The following is an 18,603-nucleotide window of genomic DNA, read 5'->3' on the forward strand; positions in this document are numbered from 1 at the left end:
GTTGATGGACCAATTCCTTTAGATTAAGTTTCTTTTATTGGGTTGATTCTTTTAGATGTATTTTCCTCTATAGGGTCCATTCTTACATGTATTTTCCCTCCACAATCCATTCAAAACAGAGACCAAAGAGAGGAGAAAATGTCCTGTTTGTTCCCGACAGAATGAAAACTAGTGGCCAGAATGGACTTTCTCTGGGTGGAGAATGAAGTGAGATGAACAACAGAGCTGGTAAATTAGTAGAAGATGTTAAAATGCTTTTTTTTGTTCGTGGATGCTGGTTTAGGAGGCATGGGTTAGCTACAAGCTGCTGTCAGTCTTCCGTGTCTGAGGTAGAAACGTACAAAGAAATAGAAATACTAGAGCTAGAGCCCAGCTTCAATCACAAAACTGACCAGAGACACTGTCGTCGTTCATTTGTTTGTTTTTTTAGCTTTATTAAGAATGGAACACAACAGCTGGACAGGACATCATAACAACACCAAAAAAGGGGTGACGATCAATCAAGGACCAGATTCATGGCATCCTACCCATCACATATTGGAGCCGTGCAAAGACTGGGTCTATTGGCGGTCGAGTAGATATCTTGGGAATGTTTTGTCTCAGTCCGTAGTACTTCAATCTATCCTATTTTATTCCATTTAGATCGATGGGGCTGTTTTAGAATATTAGTTGAGATGCCGATGGGAAACACATGGCTGGACACGGGTCAGGTATCAATCAGGTGTCAGTCAATAACAAACAAACAAAAACCACAGTATTTACAGTACAGTACAGGCAATCAAAGGGTTAACTTGTTTTTTGGTTAACACATTTTGATTGTAAGAGAATGGTACATTAAAGAAAACAGGTATTACATTGACTTGTTGGATTATGTAAACAAAAAAAATCAACATATATTAACGAGACCATAATAAATAGTGACGTGACATGAAAAGTTAGCAAATATTAAAAATGGCACATAAGTTGAATAATAAAACAGCCCTACTATTCAGGAGCCCTAAGGGAACATAACAAGTACAGGATACAGACAAAAGCTCTGGGTTAATTGGGACTGAAAGCTAACTAGCTAACTTATTAATTAAATCTGTGCTTTATAAACAGAACACAAACATTAGGATGTTCTGAGATGTAGAACAAGCTTCAAACTTATAAAAACACACTCGTATAGGATACACACTGTCTCTCACACACATACACATGCATGAACAGACACACACACACACACACACACACACACACACACACACACACACACACACACACACACACACACACACACACACACACACACACACACACACACACACACACACACACACACACACACACACACACACACACACACACGCTGTATTTATCACATCACTGTATTTATGTTTCGACAGTGAGAATAGGTTATTCATAGACATGCCAAGGATTTGCTGTTTCTAAGTTACAGTATTAGCGACCGTGTTAGCGAGAGAGAGACTATTACTATTGTAAGTAATGGACATGGGTTAAACAAAATCAACAAAAAAAGGACATATCCAAACATGAGATATGGGTGCGTAACACAGAACCGTTTTTGCACTGATGTCAATCGGTCATTTGCATGAAAGTTCAAGTTTTGCACACATACAGTATCTCAAGTGAGATTTCAATCCAAAGAGAGAGACTGAAATAGGTCAGGAAAAGAGAACGTTCAGATGTCAACTACTGTCCATTTCGAGGGGTTGATCCCCCTCAGCCCCAGGATAGGTCAGCGGTCAGGCGCAGAGCATTGTGGGAGGTGTAGTATTTGGTTCAGTATTGGCTGTGTGTGTCCTCTCCCCTCTCCATGTGTGCCTCTCCTCCGTTTCTCCTGTGGTTCCTACGCTCCCGGCGCTGGCTGTGGCGGTGGTTGCGGCGGTACCGGTGGGATCGCCGAGCTGAGGGAGGGGAACACAGGTAGTTACACCTCAAAATTGGTGCAGTAACAACATTTACCATTCTCTGTTTAATTGGTGCAGTGACAACATTTACAATTCAGTTTCTTATTCAGCCCATACTAGAAGGAATACACAAATGTTTATACAGAAAAGCCTACCTGGGTGAATGAAGGTTTGTTATCCGTAGAAAGGTTGCAGAAGACAACACGTTTAAAATAAATCTGCTGTTTGTCACTCACACTTTGTGCAGATGATCTTGGGCCTGTCCCAGGTGCCATCGGCCCGGCAACGCGCGGTGGGGATGTGGCGCTGGTAGAAACCTTCGGCACACTGATAACGCACCACCGCATGGATGTCATAATGGGACCGCCGACGGCCAATCAGATGGGCATTCTCCACAGCGGGCGGGGTTCCACACAGCACTGTCAGACGGGACAAGATGAACAATTAAGTCAATTCAGTCAGTGTTGAGCAACATCGAAGAAGATACAGTGTGTACTGTATCTTGGGTGTCTGGCTTGAAATTTCTTTTTTTTCTCCCTAGGTGAAACACTTGCTACTGACTCCTATACGCGAGGACAGGTGCTCTGCAGATGGCGCCGTGCTCTGCAGATGGCGCAGTGCTCTGTGAATAAATATAGAGCCAAGGCAGCTCCGATAATCTCTCTCCCTCCCTCTTCCCTCCCTCCCTCCCTCCCTCTTCAAGGAGCTAGGCTTCAGGCTATCCCACAAATCCTTGCTCTGGGTCTCATTCCAGTGTCACAGTTACATCAGGGCACCTGACACAGAGATGCATGGTGGGATTTCAGAGAATAAATCTGAGGGCAAGACAGTCACTGGCAATTTAATGCCAGCTTTAAACAAGATGGCAAATGTCAGCTTTGCAGTCCAAGTGAACATGTGGGGTGAGATAAAACGGCAACAGAAAGAGACAAAGGTTTCTGTTTAGATCAACTGGAAGTTTGAAATATTACAGTTTTTCCCAATTATACACTGGCCCATGAGGAATATTCAGCCAAACCTGTAACTAATTTAGGAGAGCCATACACCAAACCTGTAACTCATTTAGTAGAACCATACACCAAACCTGTAACTCATTTAGTAGAACCATACAACAAACCTAACATTTAGTAGAACCAAACCAAACCTGTAACTAATTTAGTAGAACCATACACCAAACCTGTAACTAATTTACTCATTTAGTAGAACCATACACCAAACCTGTAACTCATTTAGTAGAACCATAGTAACCCATACACCAAACCTGTAACTAATTTAGTATACCATACCAAACCTGTAACTCATTTAGTAGAGCCATACACCAAACCTGTAACTCATTTAGTAGAACCATACACCAAACCTGTAACTCATTTAGTAGAACCATACACCAAACCTGTAACTCATTTAGTAGAGCTCATTTAGTAGAACCATACACAAACCTGTAACTCATTGAGTAGAACCATACACCAAACCTGTAACTCATTTAACTCATTTAGTAGAACCATACACCAAACCTGTAACTCATTTAGTAGAACCATACACCAAACCTGTAACTATTTAGTTTAGTAGAACTCATTTAGCCATACACCAAACCTGTAACTCATTTAGGAGAGCCATACACCAAACCTGTAACTAATTTAGTAGAGCCATACACCAAACCTGTAACTAATTTAGTAGAGCCATACACCAAACCTGTAACTAATTTAGTAGAGCCATACACGAAACCTTTAGTAACCATAATTTAGTAGAACCATACACCAAACCTGTAACTCATTTAGTAGAACCATACACCAAACCTGTAACTCATTTAGGAGAGCCATACACCAAACCTGTAACTCATTTAGTAGAGCCATACACCAAACCTGTAACTCATTTAGTAGAGCCATACACCAAACCTGTAACTCATTTAGTAGAGCCATACACCAAACCTGTAACTAATTTAGTAGAACCATATTTACACAAACCTGTAACTAATTTAGTAGAGCCATACACCAAACCTGTAACTCATTTAGTATAGCCATACACCAAACCTGTAACTCATTTAGTATAGCCAGAGTAACTCATTTAGTACCATACCAAACTCATTTAGTAGAACCATACACCAAACCTTTTTAGTAGAGCCATACACCAAACCTGTAATCTAGTATACACCAAACCTGTAACTAATTTAGTAGAGCCATACACCAAACCTGTAACTAATTTAGTAGAGCCATACACCAAACCTGTAACTAATTTAGTAGAGCCATACACCAAACCTGTAACTCATTTAGTAGAACCATACACCAAACCTGTAACTCATTTAGTAGAACCATACACCAAACCTGTGACTCATTTAGTAGAACCATACACCAAACCTGTAACTCATTTAGTAGAACCATACACCAAACCTGTAACTCATTTAGTAGAGCCATACACCAAACCTGTAACTCATTTAGTAGAGCCATACACCAAACCTGTAACTCATTTAGTAGAACCATACACCAAACCTGTAACTCATTTAGTAGAACCATACACCAAACCTGTAACTAATTTAGTAGAACCATACACCAAACCTGTAACTCATTTAGTAGAGCCATACACCAAACCTGTAACTAATTTAGTAGAACCATACACCAAACCTGTGACTCATTTAGTAGAACCATACACCAAACCTGTGACTCATTTAGTAGAACCATACACCAAACCTGGGACTCATTTAGTATAGCCATACACCAAACCTGTAACTAATTTAGTAGAACCATACACCAAACCTGTAACTCATTTAGTAGAACCATACACCAAACCTGTAACTCATTTAGTAGAACCAAACCTACATTGAGTAGAACCAAACCTGTGACTCATTTAGTAGAACCATACACCAAACCTGTAACTCATTTAGTAGAACCATACACCAAACCTGTAACTCATTTAGTAGAACCATACACCAAACCTGTAACTCATTTAGTAGAACCATACACCAAACCTGTAACTCATTTAGTAGAACCATACACCAAACCTGTAACTCATTTAGTAGAACCATACACCAAACCTGTAACTCATTTAGTAGAACCATACACCAAACCTGTAACTCATTTAGTAGAACCATACACCAAACCTGTAACTCATTTAGTAGAGCCATACAGCAAACCTGTAACTCATTTAGTAGAACCATACACCAAACCTGTGACTCATTTAGTAGAACCATACACCAAACCTGTAACTCATTTAGTATAGAGGTAGATGCACTGTAAAGGTAGAGGTGAAGGTACTGTAGAGGTAGAGGTACTGTAGAGGTAGAAGTGGAGGTAGTGTAGAGGTACTGTAGAGGTAGAGGTAGAGGTACTGTGGAGGTAGAGGTGGAGGTACTATAGAGGTAGAGTTACTATGGAGGTAGAGGTGGAGGTACTATAGAGGTAGATGTACTGTAGAGGTAGAAGTGGAGGTAGTGTAGAGGTAGAGGTACTGTAGAGGTAGAGGTAGAGGTACTGTGGAGGTAGAGGTGGAGGTACTATAGAGGTAGAGGTACTGTAGAGGTAGAAGTGGAGGTAGTGTAGGGGTAGAGGTACTGTAGAGGTAGAGGTAGAGGTACTGTGGAGGTAGAGGTGGAGGTACTATAGAGGTAGAGTTACTATGGAGGTAGAGGTGGAGGTACTATAGAGGTAGATGTACTGTAGAGGTAGAAGTGGAGGTAGTGTAGAGGTAGAGGTACTGTAGAGGTAGAGGTACTGTGGAGGTAGAGGTGGAGGTACTATAGAGGTATAGTTACTATGGAGGTAGAGGTGGAGGTACTATAGAGGTAGAGGTACTGTAGAGGTAGAAGTGGAGGTAGTGTAGAGGTAGAGGTACTGTAGAGGTAGAGGTGGAGGTAGTGTAGAGGTAGAGGTACTGTAGAGGTAGAGGTAGAGGTACTGTGGAGGTAGAGGTGGAGGTACTATAGAGGTAGAGGTACTGTAGAGGTGGAGGTATTATAGAGGTAGAGGTACTTTAGAGGTAGAGGTGGAGGTACTATAGAGGTAGATGTACTGTAAAGGTAGAGGTAGAGGTACTGTGGAGGTAGAGGTACTGTGGAGGTAGAGGTAGAGGTACTGTGGAGGTAGAGGTACTGTGGAGGTACTGTAGAGGTACTGTGGAGGTAGAGGTAGAGGTACTGTGGAGGTACTGGTACTGTGGAGGTACTGTAGATGTGGAGGTAGAGTTATAGGTACAGAGGTACTGTAGAGGTAGAGGTACTGTAGAGGTAGAGGTACTGTAGAGGTACTGTAGAGGTACTGTAGAGGTAGAGTTAGAGGTACTGTAGAGGTACTGTAGAGGAGGAGGTACTGTAGAGGTAGAGGTACTGTAGGTAGAGGTACTGTAGAGGTACTGTAGAGGTAGAGTTAGAGGTACTGTAGAGGTACTGTAGAGGAGGAGGTAGAGGTACTGTATAGGTAGAGGTGGAGGTACTGTAGAGGTGGAGGTAGAGTTAGAGGTACTGTATAGGTACTGTAGAGGTGGAGGTAGAGGTACTGTAGAGGTAGAGGTAGTGGTAGCAGTAGAGGTACTGTAGAGGTGGAGGAAGACCAAGAACAAGGAGAGTAATCTCTGATGAAATTCGAGCGACAATGGTGGACCATATTAAAGCATTTTTTGGGGCTGCAATCTGAGGTGCAGTTAACTCTAATGAACTTATCCTCTGCAGCATAGGTAACTCTGGGTTGAAGCTACAATCATCAAGCTCTGAAACTGGCTCTCATAAGGGCCGCTACTGGAAAGACCCAGAGTTACCTACAGTATGTGAGAGGAAGGTGACCAACCATATGCCACATCCTTAAGAAACAAATCTCTGGATGAAGCAAATCTACAGAGTCCCATTTGAAAGGAATTCCCAAAGAGTGAAGGATAAACGGTACGAATATGTGTAAGTAAGCAATGTAGTAGTATTACACTCTTGAAACATTAGAGACTCATTGATGTTGCCAGTGAACTTTACTATACAGCAATTACAGTATTTACTGTCATTTCAGAGAATCATGGAGTTGGATGCAAGTCCCATCCCCCAGGAACTCGTACTCATAGATGAGGCTGGATTCAATTTAGCAAAGACGAGGAGGGGAGGAAGGAACATCATTGGTCAACGCGCCATCACTGAGATACTGTACCTGGCCAGCGTGGGAGAAATTTCACCATATGCGCAGCTGTGAGCCACAATGGGGACCTACAGCTTCATGTCACCCTTGGACCATACAACACTGCCCACTGGGGAAACTGGCTAACTGTTTTGTGTTTTGACTACCTGAGATGGAGTTTCAGCAAACGTGTGTTAACAATTGGGAAAAACTGTAAATGTGATTCAGACTTCTGTTTGTTGTGTCAGCAATGTTGAAGCTTTATTCTCTTTTCACACTTCATAGAGGACAATATGAGAGTGCATTGTGCCTATTGAGGTTTGACAGCCTGCATATTGATCGGGTTGTATCTAGGGGAATATCAGTGATTTTGAAATAGCACTCTGTCTGTCTGTCTGTCTGTCTGTCTGTCTGTCTGTCTGTCTGTCTGTCTTGACAATGTGAATCCCACTAGTCAATAATAAATAACCTGTTGAACTAAACACTGTGATTGACATGTTTCATCAAAAGGCAATATTTATTTTGGCAACTTGAGTTGATAAAACTGTCATTATGCTCTTACACTCTGATGTCAAGTGTGCGTGTTTCCTCGCCAGACATTCTATTGACAAAACAGAGCCAGAGGATACAAGGCTTCGTAGAGTAAATTGGAAAGTCATATGAAACAGTATTTCCAAAATCCTTATTTGCCATGATGACTTTGTTCCTCCAAATGAACATGACATCCTGTTTCTAGCCACAGCCCAGTTTGAAGGACGCTATTGTAAATGCATTCTTATTGTTTTACCGGTACCATGGCTATGTTAAGTCCTGTGATCCTACCTGCTCCTTTCTGAAGACATGGAGCTGGTTGCACCATGGCTTTGTTAAAACATCTTAGGGCTGCAATCCCGTTAACGGGATTGATATGACAACAGCCAGTGAAAATGCAGAGCGCCAAATTCAAACAACAGAAATCTCATAATTAAAATTTCTCAAACATACATGTATTTTATACCATTTTAAAGGTAATCTTGTTGTTAATCCCACCAAAGAGTCCAATTTCAAATAGGCTTTACAGCAAAAGCACCACAAACGATTATGTTAGGTCAGAGCCAAGTCACAGAAAAACAAAGCCATTTTTCCAGCCAAAGAGAGGAGTCACATAAAGCACAAATAGAGATACAATGAATCACTAACCTTTGATTATCTTCATCAGATGACACTCATAGGACTTCAGGTTACACAATACATGTATGTTTTGTTCGATAAAGTGCATATTTATATTTAAAAAATCTTAGTATACATTGGCGCGCTACGTTCACTAGTTCCAAAAACATCCGGTGATATTGCAGAGCCACATCATTTTACAGAAGTACTCATTAAAAATGTCGATGAAAATACAATTGTTAGACATGGAAATATAGATACACTTCTCCTTAATGCAACCGCTGTGTCAGATTTTTTTTTTCATTTACGGAAAAAGCAAACCATGCAATAATCTGAGTATAGCTTTCAGACAACAAAGCAGTCCAAAAGATATCCTCCATATTGGGTAGTCAACAGAAGTCATAAATAGCATTATAAATATTCACTTACCTTTGATGATCTTCATCAGAATGCACTCCCAGGATTCCCAGTTCCACATTAAATGTTTAATTTAGTTCGATAATGTCCATCATTTATGTCCAAAGAGCTACTTTTGTTAGCACGTTTGGTAAACAAATCCAAAGTCATGAAGTGCGTTCCCTAGTTGCAGACGAAATGTTAGAAAGTTCTGTTCCGTTCCTGTCCGTAGAAACATGTCAAATGATGTATGGAATCAATCTTTAGGATGTTTTTAACATAAAACATCAATAACGTTCCAACCGGTGAATTCCATTGTCTTCAGAAGAGCGATGGAACAGAGCTCCCTCTCATGTGAACGCGCATGGTCAGAGCATAGTCAGCTCATGGCAGACCTGACTCATTCCGTGCCACTTCACAGTAGAATCCTCAAACAAGTTTCTAAAGACGGTTGACATCTAGTGGAAGCCTCAGGAAGTGCAACATAACCAATATCCCACTGTGTATTCAATAGGGTCTGGGTTGAAAATCGACCAACCTCAGATTTCCCACATCCTGTTTGGATTTCTTCTCAGGTTTTTGCCTGCCATATGAGTTATGTTATACTCACAGACATCATTCAAACAGTTTTATAAACTTTAGAGTGTTTTCTATCCAATACTAATAATAATATGCATATATTAGCAACCGGAACTAAGGAGCAGGCAGTTTACTTTGGGCACCTCTGGGCACCTTTTATCCAAGCTATTCAATACTGCCCCTGCAGCCATAAGAAGTTATTAAGTCCTGTGATCCTACCTGTGCCTTTTTTGCAGATGTAGGGCAGGTTATAGTTGCAGGGCACGTCATTCCACTTGCCCTCCTCATGGGCGATGGTCACCACACAGTCCTCTCCGCCCGCAAAGAAGTTATCAGGCTGGCTCTCCCTCCAGTTTTCATACACCTACACAATACCACACACTTACAGTATGTCACATTGTATTAATCTTGGCTTTAAATCTATTATAAAGTAATAGTCAGCTGTTTATACATGGGATCCTATGTTTGCTCTTCTGTAGCTCAGTTGGTAGAGCATGGCCCTTGCTACGCCAATATAGTGGGTTCCATTCCTGGGAGCACCCATACTTAAAATGTATGAATGACTGTTGCTTTGGATAAAAGTGTCTGCTAAATCTCGTGGAAATATCATCTGTTGTACAAAGACACACTTTACACACAAAGTGTTCCAACTTTGAGGTTCAAGTACAGGTATATATCACATACAATGCAGGATAACATGAGCTCTTATTGACAGAGAGAAATATAAAACGTCACCAGGTCATTGGTGTCAGTCCACTGGAAGTCCTCCTCCACTGTGCGATCATTCAGGCCGATCCAGGCGTTATCATGGCCCAGCCCATTGATGAACTCCTGCTCGGTGACCGAGGTGATACTGCTGAGGTGGGCGCTCTGCTCTCTGCAGTCCTTCTCTGCATCCTCCCAGGTGTGTCTGTGAGAGAAGTACCTGAAGTGAAGAGAACAGGTTTTTGTTAGATCAATAGTAGGGCAATATTCAATCCAATATTCAGCATTACAGCGTGATTTAAATGTAAAGGCAATGTTCTGCATTCATCATAAATGTTGCGTCGGCTCAATAGAAAATCACCTTTACATTTCTGTTGCTCAATGCAGGATTCCTTCATCCCTCAGCTACCAAGGCTAAAAATAGATGATAGATGATGTCTCAAACTCAAGGCCCGCGGGCCAGATCCATTTTAAGTGTGGCCCTCCGGAGCTCGGTGAAGACCGAATGCGGCCCGTGGGGGGAAATTAGCTTGACACCCCTGATACAGTTGAATGTTAGAGGGTAGGTTCGTTGTCAGTTCTTTTTTCTCACGTACCTGTAGCAGTGGCCATGGAACTTCCTCCATCCATGCTCACAACCCTCAACATCTAGAGAGAGCGGATGAGAAAAGAGAGCATTGAGTGATAGAGGAAGCAGACAGGGATAGGAAAGAGAGGTTAGAGTATGGAAGATGGGAGTGGGCAAAGAAAGACAAATGAAGGAGGCAAGGAAGGGAGAAGAAGATTGAGTGAAAAAGATAAGTGAAGAAGAGAGAAAGGAGAGTAGGACGATAGAGGAAAAGAGGAACAGTGACAGAGAGAAGAAGAGAGGTGAAGGGAAGGAGAGAGAGAAGTGGAGAGAAGAGAGAGGTGAAGGGAAGGAGAGAGAGAAGTGGAGAGAAGAGAGAGGTGAAGGGAAGGAGAGAGAAGTGGAGAGAAGAGAGAGGTGAAGGGAAGGAGAGAGGGAGAGAGGTGAAGGGAAGGAGAGAGAGGTGGAGGGAAGGAGAGAGAGAGGTGGAGGGAATGAGAGAGAGAAGTGGAGAGAAGAAGAGAGAGAGGTAGAGGGAAGGAGAGAGAGAGGTAGAGGGAAGGAGAGAGAGAAGTGGAGAGAAGAAGAGAGAGAGGTAGAGGGAAGGAGAGAGAGAAGTGGAGAGATGAAAAGAGAGAGAGAGTTGGAGGGAAGGAGAGAGAGAAGTGGAGAGGAGAAGAGAGAGAGGGGTGGAGGGAAGGAGAGAGAGAGAAGTGGAGAGAAGAAGAGAAAGAGAGGTAGAGGGAAAGAGAGAGAGAAGTGGAGAGAAGAAGAGAGAGAGAGGTGGAGGGAAGGATAGAGAGAAGTGGAGAGAAGAAGAGAAAGAGAGGTAGAGGGAAGGAGAGAGAGAAGTGGAGAGAAGAAGAGAGAGAGGGGTAGAGGGAAGGAGAGAGAGGAGTGGAGAGAAGAAGAGAGAGAGGTGGAGGGAAGGAGAGAGAGAGGTGGAGGGAAGGAGAGAGAGAAGTGGAGAGAAGAAGAGAAATAGAGGTAGAAGGAAGGAGAGGGAGAAGTGGAGAGAAGAAAGAGAGAGGTAGAGGGAAGGAGAGAGAGAAGTGGAGAGAAGAAGAGAGAGAGGTGGAGGGAAGGAGAGAGAGGAGTAGAGAGAAGAGAGAGAGAGGTGGAGGGAAGGAGAGAGAGAGGTGGAGGGAAGGAGAGAGAGGAGTGGAGAGAAGAAGAGAGAGAGAGAGGTGGAGGCAAGGAGAGAGAGGAGCGGAGAGAAGAAGAGAGAGAGAGGTAGAGGGACGGAGAGAGAGAAGTGGAGAGAAGAAGAGAGAGAGAGGTGGAGGGAAGGAGAGAGAGGAGTAGAGAGAAAAAGAGAGAGAGAGGTGGAGGGAAGGAGAGAGAGAGGTGGAGGGAAGGAGAGAGGAGTGGAGAGAAGAAGAGAGAGAGAGAGTTGAGTGAAGGAGAGAGGATTGTTGTTACACCCTCTCAACCTGTCATTCAGTATTGTGCCTCTCAGGACCTGCAAGGCCACACTTTAATAAGGTTGAGACTGAATGAACCATTAAACCTGCAATCATGGATCCTCCATTTCCATTCTCAGCACACACTGTTCCTATCTCTACATTATGAAGTCTCATTAATAACTCCAAGGGTTATGGGTTCGTTAACCCTCATTGCTATTAGTGTTTCTGCACACACAGAGGGGGGCAGATGAGGAGGTGTGGGCTGTCAGAGTGACTCTGAATCCAGCGAGGTGTGTGTGTTTGCGCTCATTTGAGAGTGTGTGTATCTGTGCTAGTTTGGCTGTATGTGTGTGTTTGGGTGTACATCCATCAGCCAGCTCTCTGCGGCAGAGTGACAGGTACAGACAGATACACTGCCTGATAGCCGGTGAGTGATACTGCAGTGAAATAGTGCTCTCTGGGACGTTAGCCTCTGATACATCAGCTGATACTACACATAACAACACTGACCAAGGAGACTTGGACACGAAGAGCGTTATTTTCATAAGGGACTAACTTCATGGGGAAAGGACTTGGATGGGAGCTCAGTTAACATATTCCACTGTATCATTTGGAGGTGCAAATGCCACTTATTTCTGTGCATTTCAGATAAAAGTGATCATCTATATCTCTCTCTGTTTAGGCTGTGTGTATTGACTAAGTAGCACAGGAGGTTGGTGGCACCTTAATTGGGGAGGACAGGCTCATGGTAATGGAGCGGAATAGCTGGAATGGTATCAAATACATCAAACACATGGTTTCCAGGTGTTTGATGCCATTCCATTAACTCCGATCCAGCCATTATTATGATCCGTCCTCCCCTCAGCAGCCTCCATTGCTATGTAGTGTGTGTTGACCAGTGTGTACGCACTCTCTTACCCTTCTCACAGGTGTCTCCTGCGTAGCTGGGCAGACAGAGGCAGATGAACGAGTCGATCTTGTCGATGCAGGTGCCTCCGTTGAGACACGGGTTGGACTGGCAGTCATCCACGTCTATCAGAAGAGCACACAAAACAGGTTAGAGAGTCTATGTACAGAACCCATCCTCTGTAGGCATGGCTCAGACCTTTCTCTGTAATCTCAGACTACGTAACATAAATGGTACTCAAGATTTTAGTTCTGGATCAACTGAGATGAAGTTTTTCCGTGACCCAAGCGTTTGCTGTCAGTGGGAGATTTGTGGAAAACATTCCAGCTGGACTAGTTAGTAGTCAGGACAGAGCAAAGTGAACAACGTCCGCAGCGCTGATGTTCTCCCTAAACGGATTGATCGGTGTGACACACAGGAAAGATGTTTCCTACGTTTTCGATCTCCATCAACAGAAGCAGTGGGCTGTGGGTACAACAATACCTCAATAACACCAGGGAACTGTATCCAAATCCAACTAATTTAACAAACACCTCTCTTGACACTTGTATTTATGTCACTACTACTTGTCTTTATATCACTACCACTTGTCTTTATGTCACTACCACTTGTCTTTAAGTCACTACCACTTGTCTTTATGTCACTACCATTTGTCTTTGTCACTACTACTTGTCTTTATGTCACTACTACTTGTCTTTATGTCACTACCATTTGTCTTTATATCACTACTACTTGTCTTTATGTCACTACCACTTGTCTTTATGTCACTACTACTTGTCTTTATGTCACTACCTCTTGTCATTGTGTCACTACCACTTGTCTTTATGTCACTACTTCTTGTCTTTATGTCACTACTACTTGTCTTTATATCACTACCACTTGTCTTTATATCACTACTACTTGTCTTTATGTCACTACTACTTGTTTTATGTCACTACTACTTGTCTTTATATCACAACTACTTGTCTTTATATCACTACCACTTGTCTTTATGTCACTAATACTTGTCTTTATGTCACTACTACTTGTCTTTATATCACTACCACTTGTCTTTATATAACTACCACTTGTCTTTATCATTGTGTCACTACCACTTGTCTTTATGTCACTACTTCTTGTCTTTATGTCACTACTACTTGTCTTTATATCACTACCACTTGTCTTTATATCACTACTACTTGTCTTTATGTCACTACTACTTGTTTTATGTCACTACTACTTGTCTTTATATCACAACTACTTGTCTTTATATCACTACCACTTGTCTTTATGTCACTAATACTTGTCTTAATGTCACTACTACTTGTCTTTATATCACTACCACTTGTCTTTATATCACTACTACTTGTCTTTATGTCACTACTACTTGTTTTATGTCACTACTACTTGTCTTTATATCACTACTACTTGTCTTAATGTCACTACTACTTGTCTTTATGTCACTACTACTTGTCTTTATGTCACTACTACTTGTCTTTATGTCACTACCTCTTGTCATTGTGTCACTACCACTTGTCTTTATGTCACTACCATTTGTCTTTATGTCACTACTACTTGTCTTTATGTCACTACCACTTGTCTTTATATCACTACTACTTGTCTTTATGTCACTACTACTTGTCTTTATGTCACTACTACTTGTCTTTATATCACTACCACTTGTCTTTATATTACTACTACTTGTCTTTATGTCACTACTACTTGTTTTATGTCACTACTACTTGTCTTTATATCACTACTACTTGTCTTAATGTCACTACTACTTGTCTTTATGTCACTACTACTTGTCTTTATGTCACTACTACTTGTCTTTATGTCACTACCTCTTGTCATTGTGTCACTACCACTTGTCTTTATGTCACTACTTCTTGTCTTTATGTCACTACTACTTGTCTTTATATCACTACTACTTGTCTTTATGTCACTACTACTTGTCTTTAAATCACTACTACTTGTCTTTATATCACAACTACGTGTCTTTATATCACTACCACTTGTCTTTATGTCACTAATACTTGTCTTTATGTCACTACTACTTGTCTTTATATCACTACCACTTGTCTTTATATCACTACTACTTGTCTTTATGTCACTACTACTTGTCTTTATGTCACTACTACTTGTCTTTCTGTCACTACCACCTGTCTTTATGTCAGTACCACTTGTCTTTCTGTCACTACTACTTGTCTTTCTGTCACTACCACCTGTCTTTATGTCACTACTACTTGTCTTTCTGTCACTACTACTTGTCTTTATGTCACTACCACCTGTCTTTATGTCACTACTACTTATCTTTATGTCACTACTACTTGTCTTTATGTCACTACCACTTGTCTTTCTGTCACTACCACCTGTCTTTATGTCACTACTACTTGTCTTTCTGTCACTACTACTTGTCTTTATGTCACTACTACTTGTCTTTATATCACTACCACTTGTCTTTCTGTCACTACCACTTGTCTTTATGTCACTACTACTTGTCTTTATGTCACTACTACTTGTCTTTCTGTGACTACCACCTGTCTTTATGTCAGTACCACCTGTCTTTATGTCAGTACCACTTGTCTTTATGTCACTACTACTTGTCTTTATGTCACTACTACTTGTCTTTCTGTCACTACCACTTGTCTTTCTGTCACTTCCACCTGTCTTTATGTCACTACTACTTGTCTTTCTGTCACATTTACTTGTCTTTATGTCTCTACTACTTGTTTTTATGTCACTACTACTTATCTTTCTGTGACTACCACCTGTCTTTATGTCAGTACCACTTGTCTTTCTGTCACTACTACTTGTCTTTCTGTCACTACCACCTGTCTTTATGTCACTACTACTTGTCTTTCTGTCACTACTACTTGTCTTTATGTCACTACCACCTGTCTTTATGTCACTACTACTTATCTTTATGTCACTACTACTTGTCTTTATGTCACTACCACTTGTCTTTCTGTCACTACCACCTGTCTTTATGTCACTACTACTTGTCTTTCTGTCACTACTACTTGTCTTTATGTCACTACTACTTGTCTTTATATCACTACCATTTGTCTTTATGTCACTACTACTTGTCTTTATGTCACTACCACTTGTCTTTATATCACTACTACTTGTCTTTATGTCACTACTACTTGTCTTTATGTCACTACTACTTGTCTTTATATCACTACCACTTGTCTTTATATTACTACTACTTGTTTTATGTCACTACTACTTGTCTTTATATCACTACTACTTGTCTTAATGTCACTACTACTTGTCTTTATGTCACTACTACTTGTCTTTATGTCACTACTACTTGTCTTTATGTCACTACCTCTTGTCATTGTGTCACTACCACTTGTCTTTATGTCACTACTTCTTGTCTTTATGTCACTACTACTTGTCTTTATATCACTACTACTTGTCTTTATGTCACTACTACTTGTCTTTAAATCACTACTACTTGTCTTTATATCACAACTACGTGTCTTTATATCACTACCACTTGTCTTTATGTCACTAATACTTGTCTTTATGTCACTACTACTTGTCTTTATATCACTACCACTTGTCTTTATATCACTACTACTTGTCTTTATGTCACTACTACTTGTCTTTATGTCACTACTACTTGTCTTTCTGTCACTACCACCTGTCTTTATGTCAGTACCACTTGTCTTTCTGTCACTACTACTTGTCTTTCTGTCACTACCACCTGTCTTTATGTCACTACTACTTGTCTTTCTGTCACTACTACTTGTCTTTATGTCACTACCACCTGTCTTTATGTCACTACTACTTATCTTTATGTCACTACTACTTGTCTTTATGTCACTACCACTTGTCTTTCTGTCACTACCACCTGTCTTTATGTCACTACTACTTGTCTTTCTGTCACTACTACTTGTCTTTATGTCACTACTACTTGTCTTTATATCACTACCACTTGTCTTTCTGTCACTACCACTTGTCTTTATGTCACTACTACTTGTCTTTATGTCACTACTACTTGTCTTTCTGTGACTACCACCTGTCTTTATGTCAGTACCACCTGTCTTTATGTCAGTACCACTTGTCTTTATGTCACTACTACTTGTCTTTATGTCACTACTACTTGTCTTTCTGTCACTACCACTTGTCTTTCTGTCACTTCCACCTGTCTTTATGTCACTACTACTTGTCTTTCTGTCACATTTACTTGTCTTTATGTCTCTACTACTTGTTTTTATGTCACAACTACTTGTCTTTATATCACTACTACTTGTCTTTATATCACTACCACTTGTCTTTATGTCACTACTACTTGTCTTTATGTCACTACTACTTGTCTTTATATCTCTACTACTTGTCTATATATCACTACTACTTGTCTTTATATCACTACTACTTGTCTATATATCACTACTACTTGTCTTTATGTCACTACTACTTGTCTTTCTGTCACTACCACCTGTCTTTATGTCATTACTACTTGTCTTTCTGTCACTACTACTTGTCTTTCTGTCACTAACACCTGTCTTTATGTCACTACTACTTGTCTTTCTGTCACTACCACTTGTCTTTATGTCACTGCTACTTGTCTTTATGTCACTACTACTTGTCTTTCTGTCACTACCACCTGTCTTTATGTCACTACTACTTGTCTTTATGTCACTACTACTTGTCTTTATGTCTCTACTACTTGTCTTTCTGTCACTACCACCTGTCTTTATGTCACTACCACCTGTCTTTATGTCACTACCACCTGTCTTTATGTCACTACCACCTGTCTTTATGTCACTACCACTTGTCTTATGTCACTACCACTTGTCTTTATGTCACTACCACTTGTCTTTATGTCACTACTACTTGTCTTTCTGTCACTACCACCTGTCTTTATGTCACTACTACTGACTTTGCTGACAGCTGTTTTATCGATTAAGCATGTTTAATTACTATGAATGTGGTTGTCCCACCTAGCTATCTTAAAGTGAATGCACAAATTGTAAGTTAAGCATCTGCTAAATGGAATTGTTTTTGTAAGGGAGGATGATCATTTCATTCTCACCATGGCAACTAGAGATTAGTGTGGGTGTTTTCTGTTTGTCTGTCTTTGTCCCTCTCCTTCTTGCTGCATGAATCAGAGCACTATGAGAGTACTTCAGAACCAAACCACTTATTTCATTATTCCTGTGCCAAGCACTCTCTCTCTCACACTCTCTGCTTCTCTCTCTTGCTCTCTCTCTTTCTCGCTCTCTTGTCCTTGTTACACTCCAATAGGGTTTACTATGACCCCTTAAATCTGTTCACACAGCACAAAAACACAACAGAGATATTTTTTTCACATTCACAAATCACAATAACAACTCCTGTATTCTCCTGAAGGTCGAGCTCTCTTGAAAAAAATAAACATTTATCAAATGTCAACGGTGACGGTTTAATGACGAAGAAGGATTTCAGAAAACAGAGAATCCTGGCCCAAGTCTGACTCACGTCTTCTTTTCTCAATTATAAATAACTGTTCCAAACACACTGTCTACTGTATAAACTCAGAACATGAATTTATACTCCAAGGATGAAAGGCACCAAACTGTGCTCTCAAAGTCAATTCAAACTAAACTATATTCTATGTTCTGAGTGTTGATAAGGTACCGGCACCTCAAATGTTCTACTGCTTGAGCTCCTGTTCTTCTTATAGAATATTAGCTCAATGTATTGTGGAGCTCCTACACCTAAATATAAACAGTACCAGCACCCAAAATGAGTACTGGAACCAATTCAGTCCAAGTCAAGCATTGGTTTCAGACAAATCCAATCCAGACTATTGCCCCTGTCAATACCTTCTGATGGGGGCTTGTACCATAAGCCATTAGGTCTGCATGTCTTGCCAAAAATAGCTTTGAATTTCCCTGACAGGTTCTAGGCTACAAAATGTAAAGAGGTG

At 41.0% G+C, this 18,603-nt stretch overlaps 1 protein-coding gene across 4 annotated transcripts in view; it reads right to left on the reverse strand.

The window, feature by feature from the left end:
* Positions 1–408: 408 nt before the first annotated feature.
* The window catches only part of LOC135510188 (neurocan core protein-like), a 93,897-nt gene continuing 75,702 nt past the window's right edge, over positions 409–18,603 (reverse strand). For all 4 annotated transcript variants that reach the window (XM_064930996.1, XM_064930988.1, XM_064931002.1 and 1 more), the window contains 6 exons: positions 12,713–12,826; positions 10,417–10,468; positions 9,851–10,040; positions 9,335–9,479; positions 2,147–2,329; positions 409–1,907 (listed from right to left, as the gene is read on the reverse strand). In XM_064930996.1, coding sequence (XP_064787068.1) covers positions 1,783–1,907; positions 2,147–2,329; positions 9,335–9,479; positions 9,851–10,040; positions 10,417–10,468; positions 12,713–12,826 — 809 coding nt within the window. In that variant the 3' untranslated portion in view covers positions 409–1,782. The remainder of the gene's footprint in view (positions 1,908–2,146; positions 2,330–9,334; positions 9,480–9,850; positions 10,041–10,416; positions 10,469–12,712; positions 12,827–18,603) is intronic.

This window comes from Oncorhynchus masou, chromosome 3 (genome assembly GCF_036934945.1).
Source record: "Oncorhynchus masou masou isolate Uvic2021 chromosome 3, UVic_Omas_1.1, whole genome shotgun sequence".
In the NCBI taxonomy this organism is placed as follows: domain Eukaryota; kingdom Metazoa; phylum Chordata; class Actinopteri; order Salmoniformes; family Salmonidae; genus Oncorhynchus; species Oncorhynchus masou.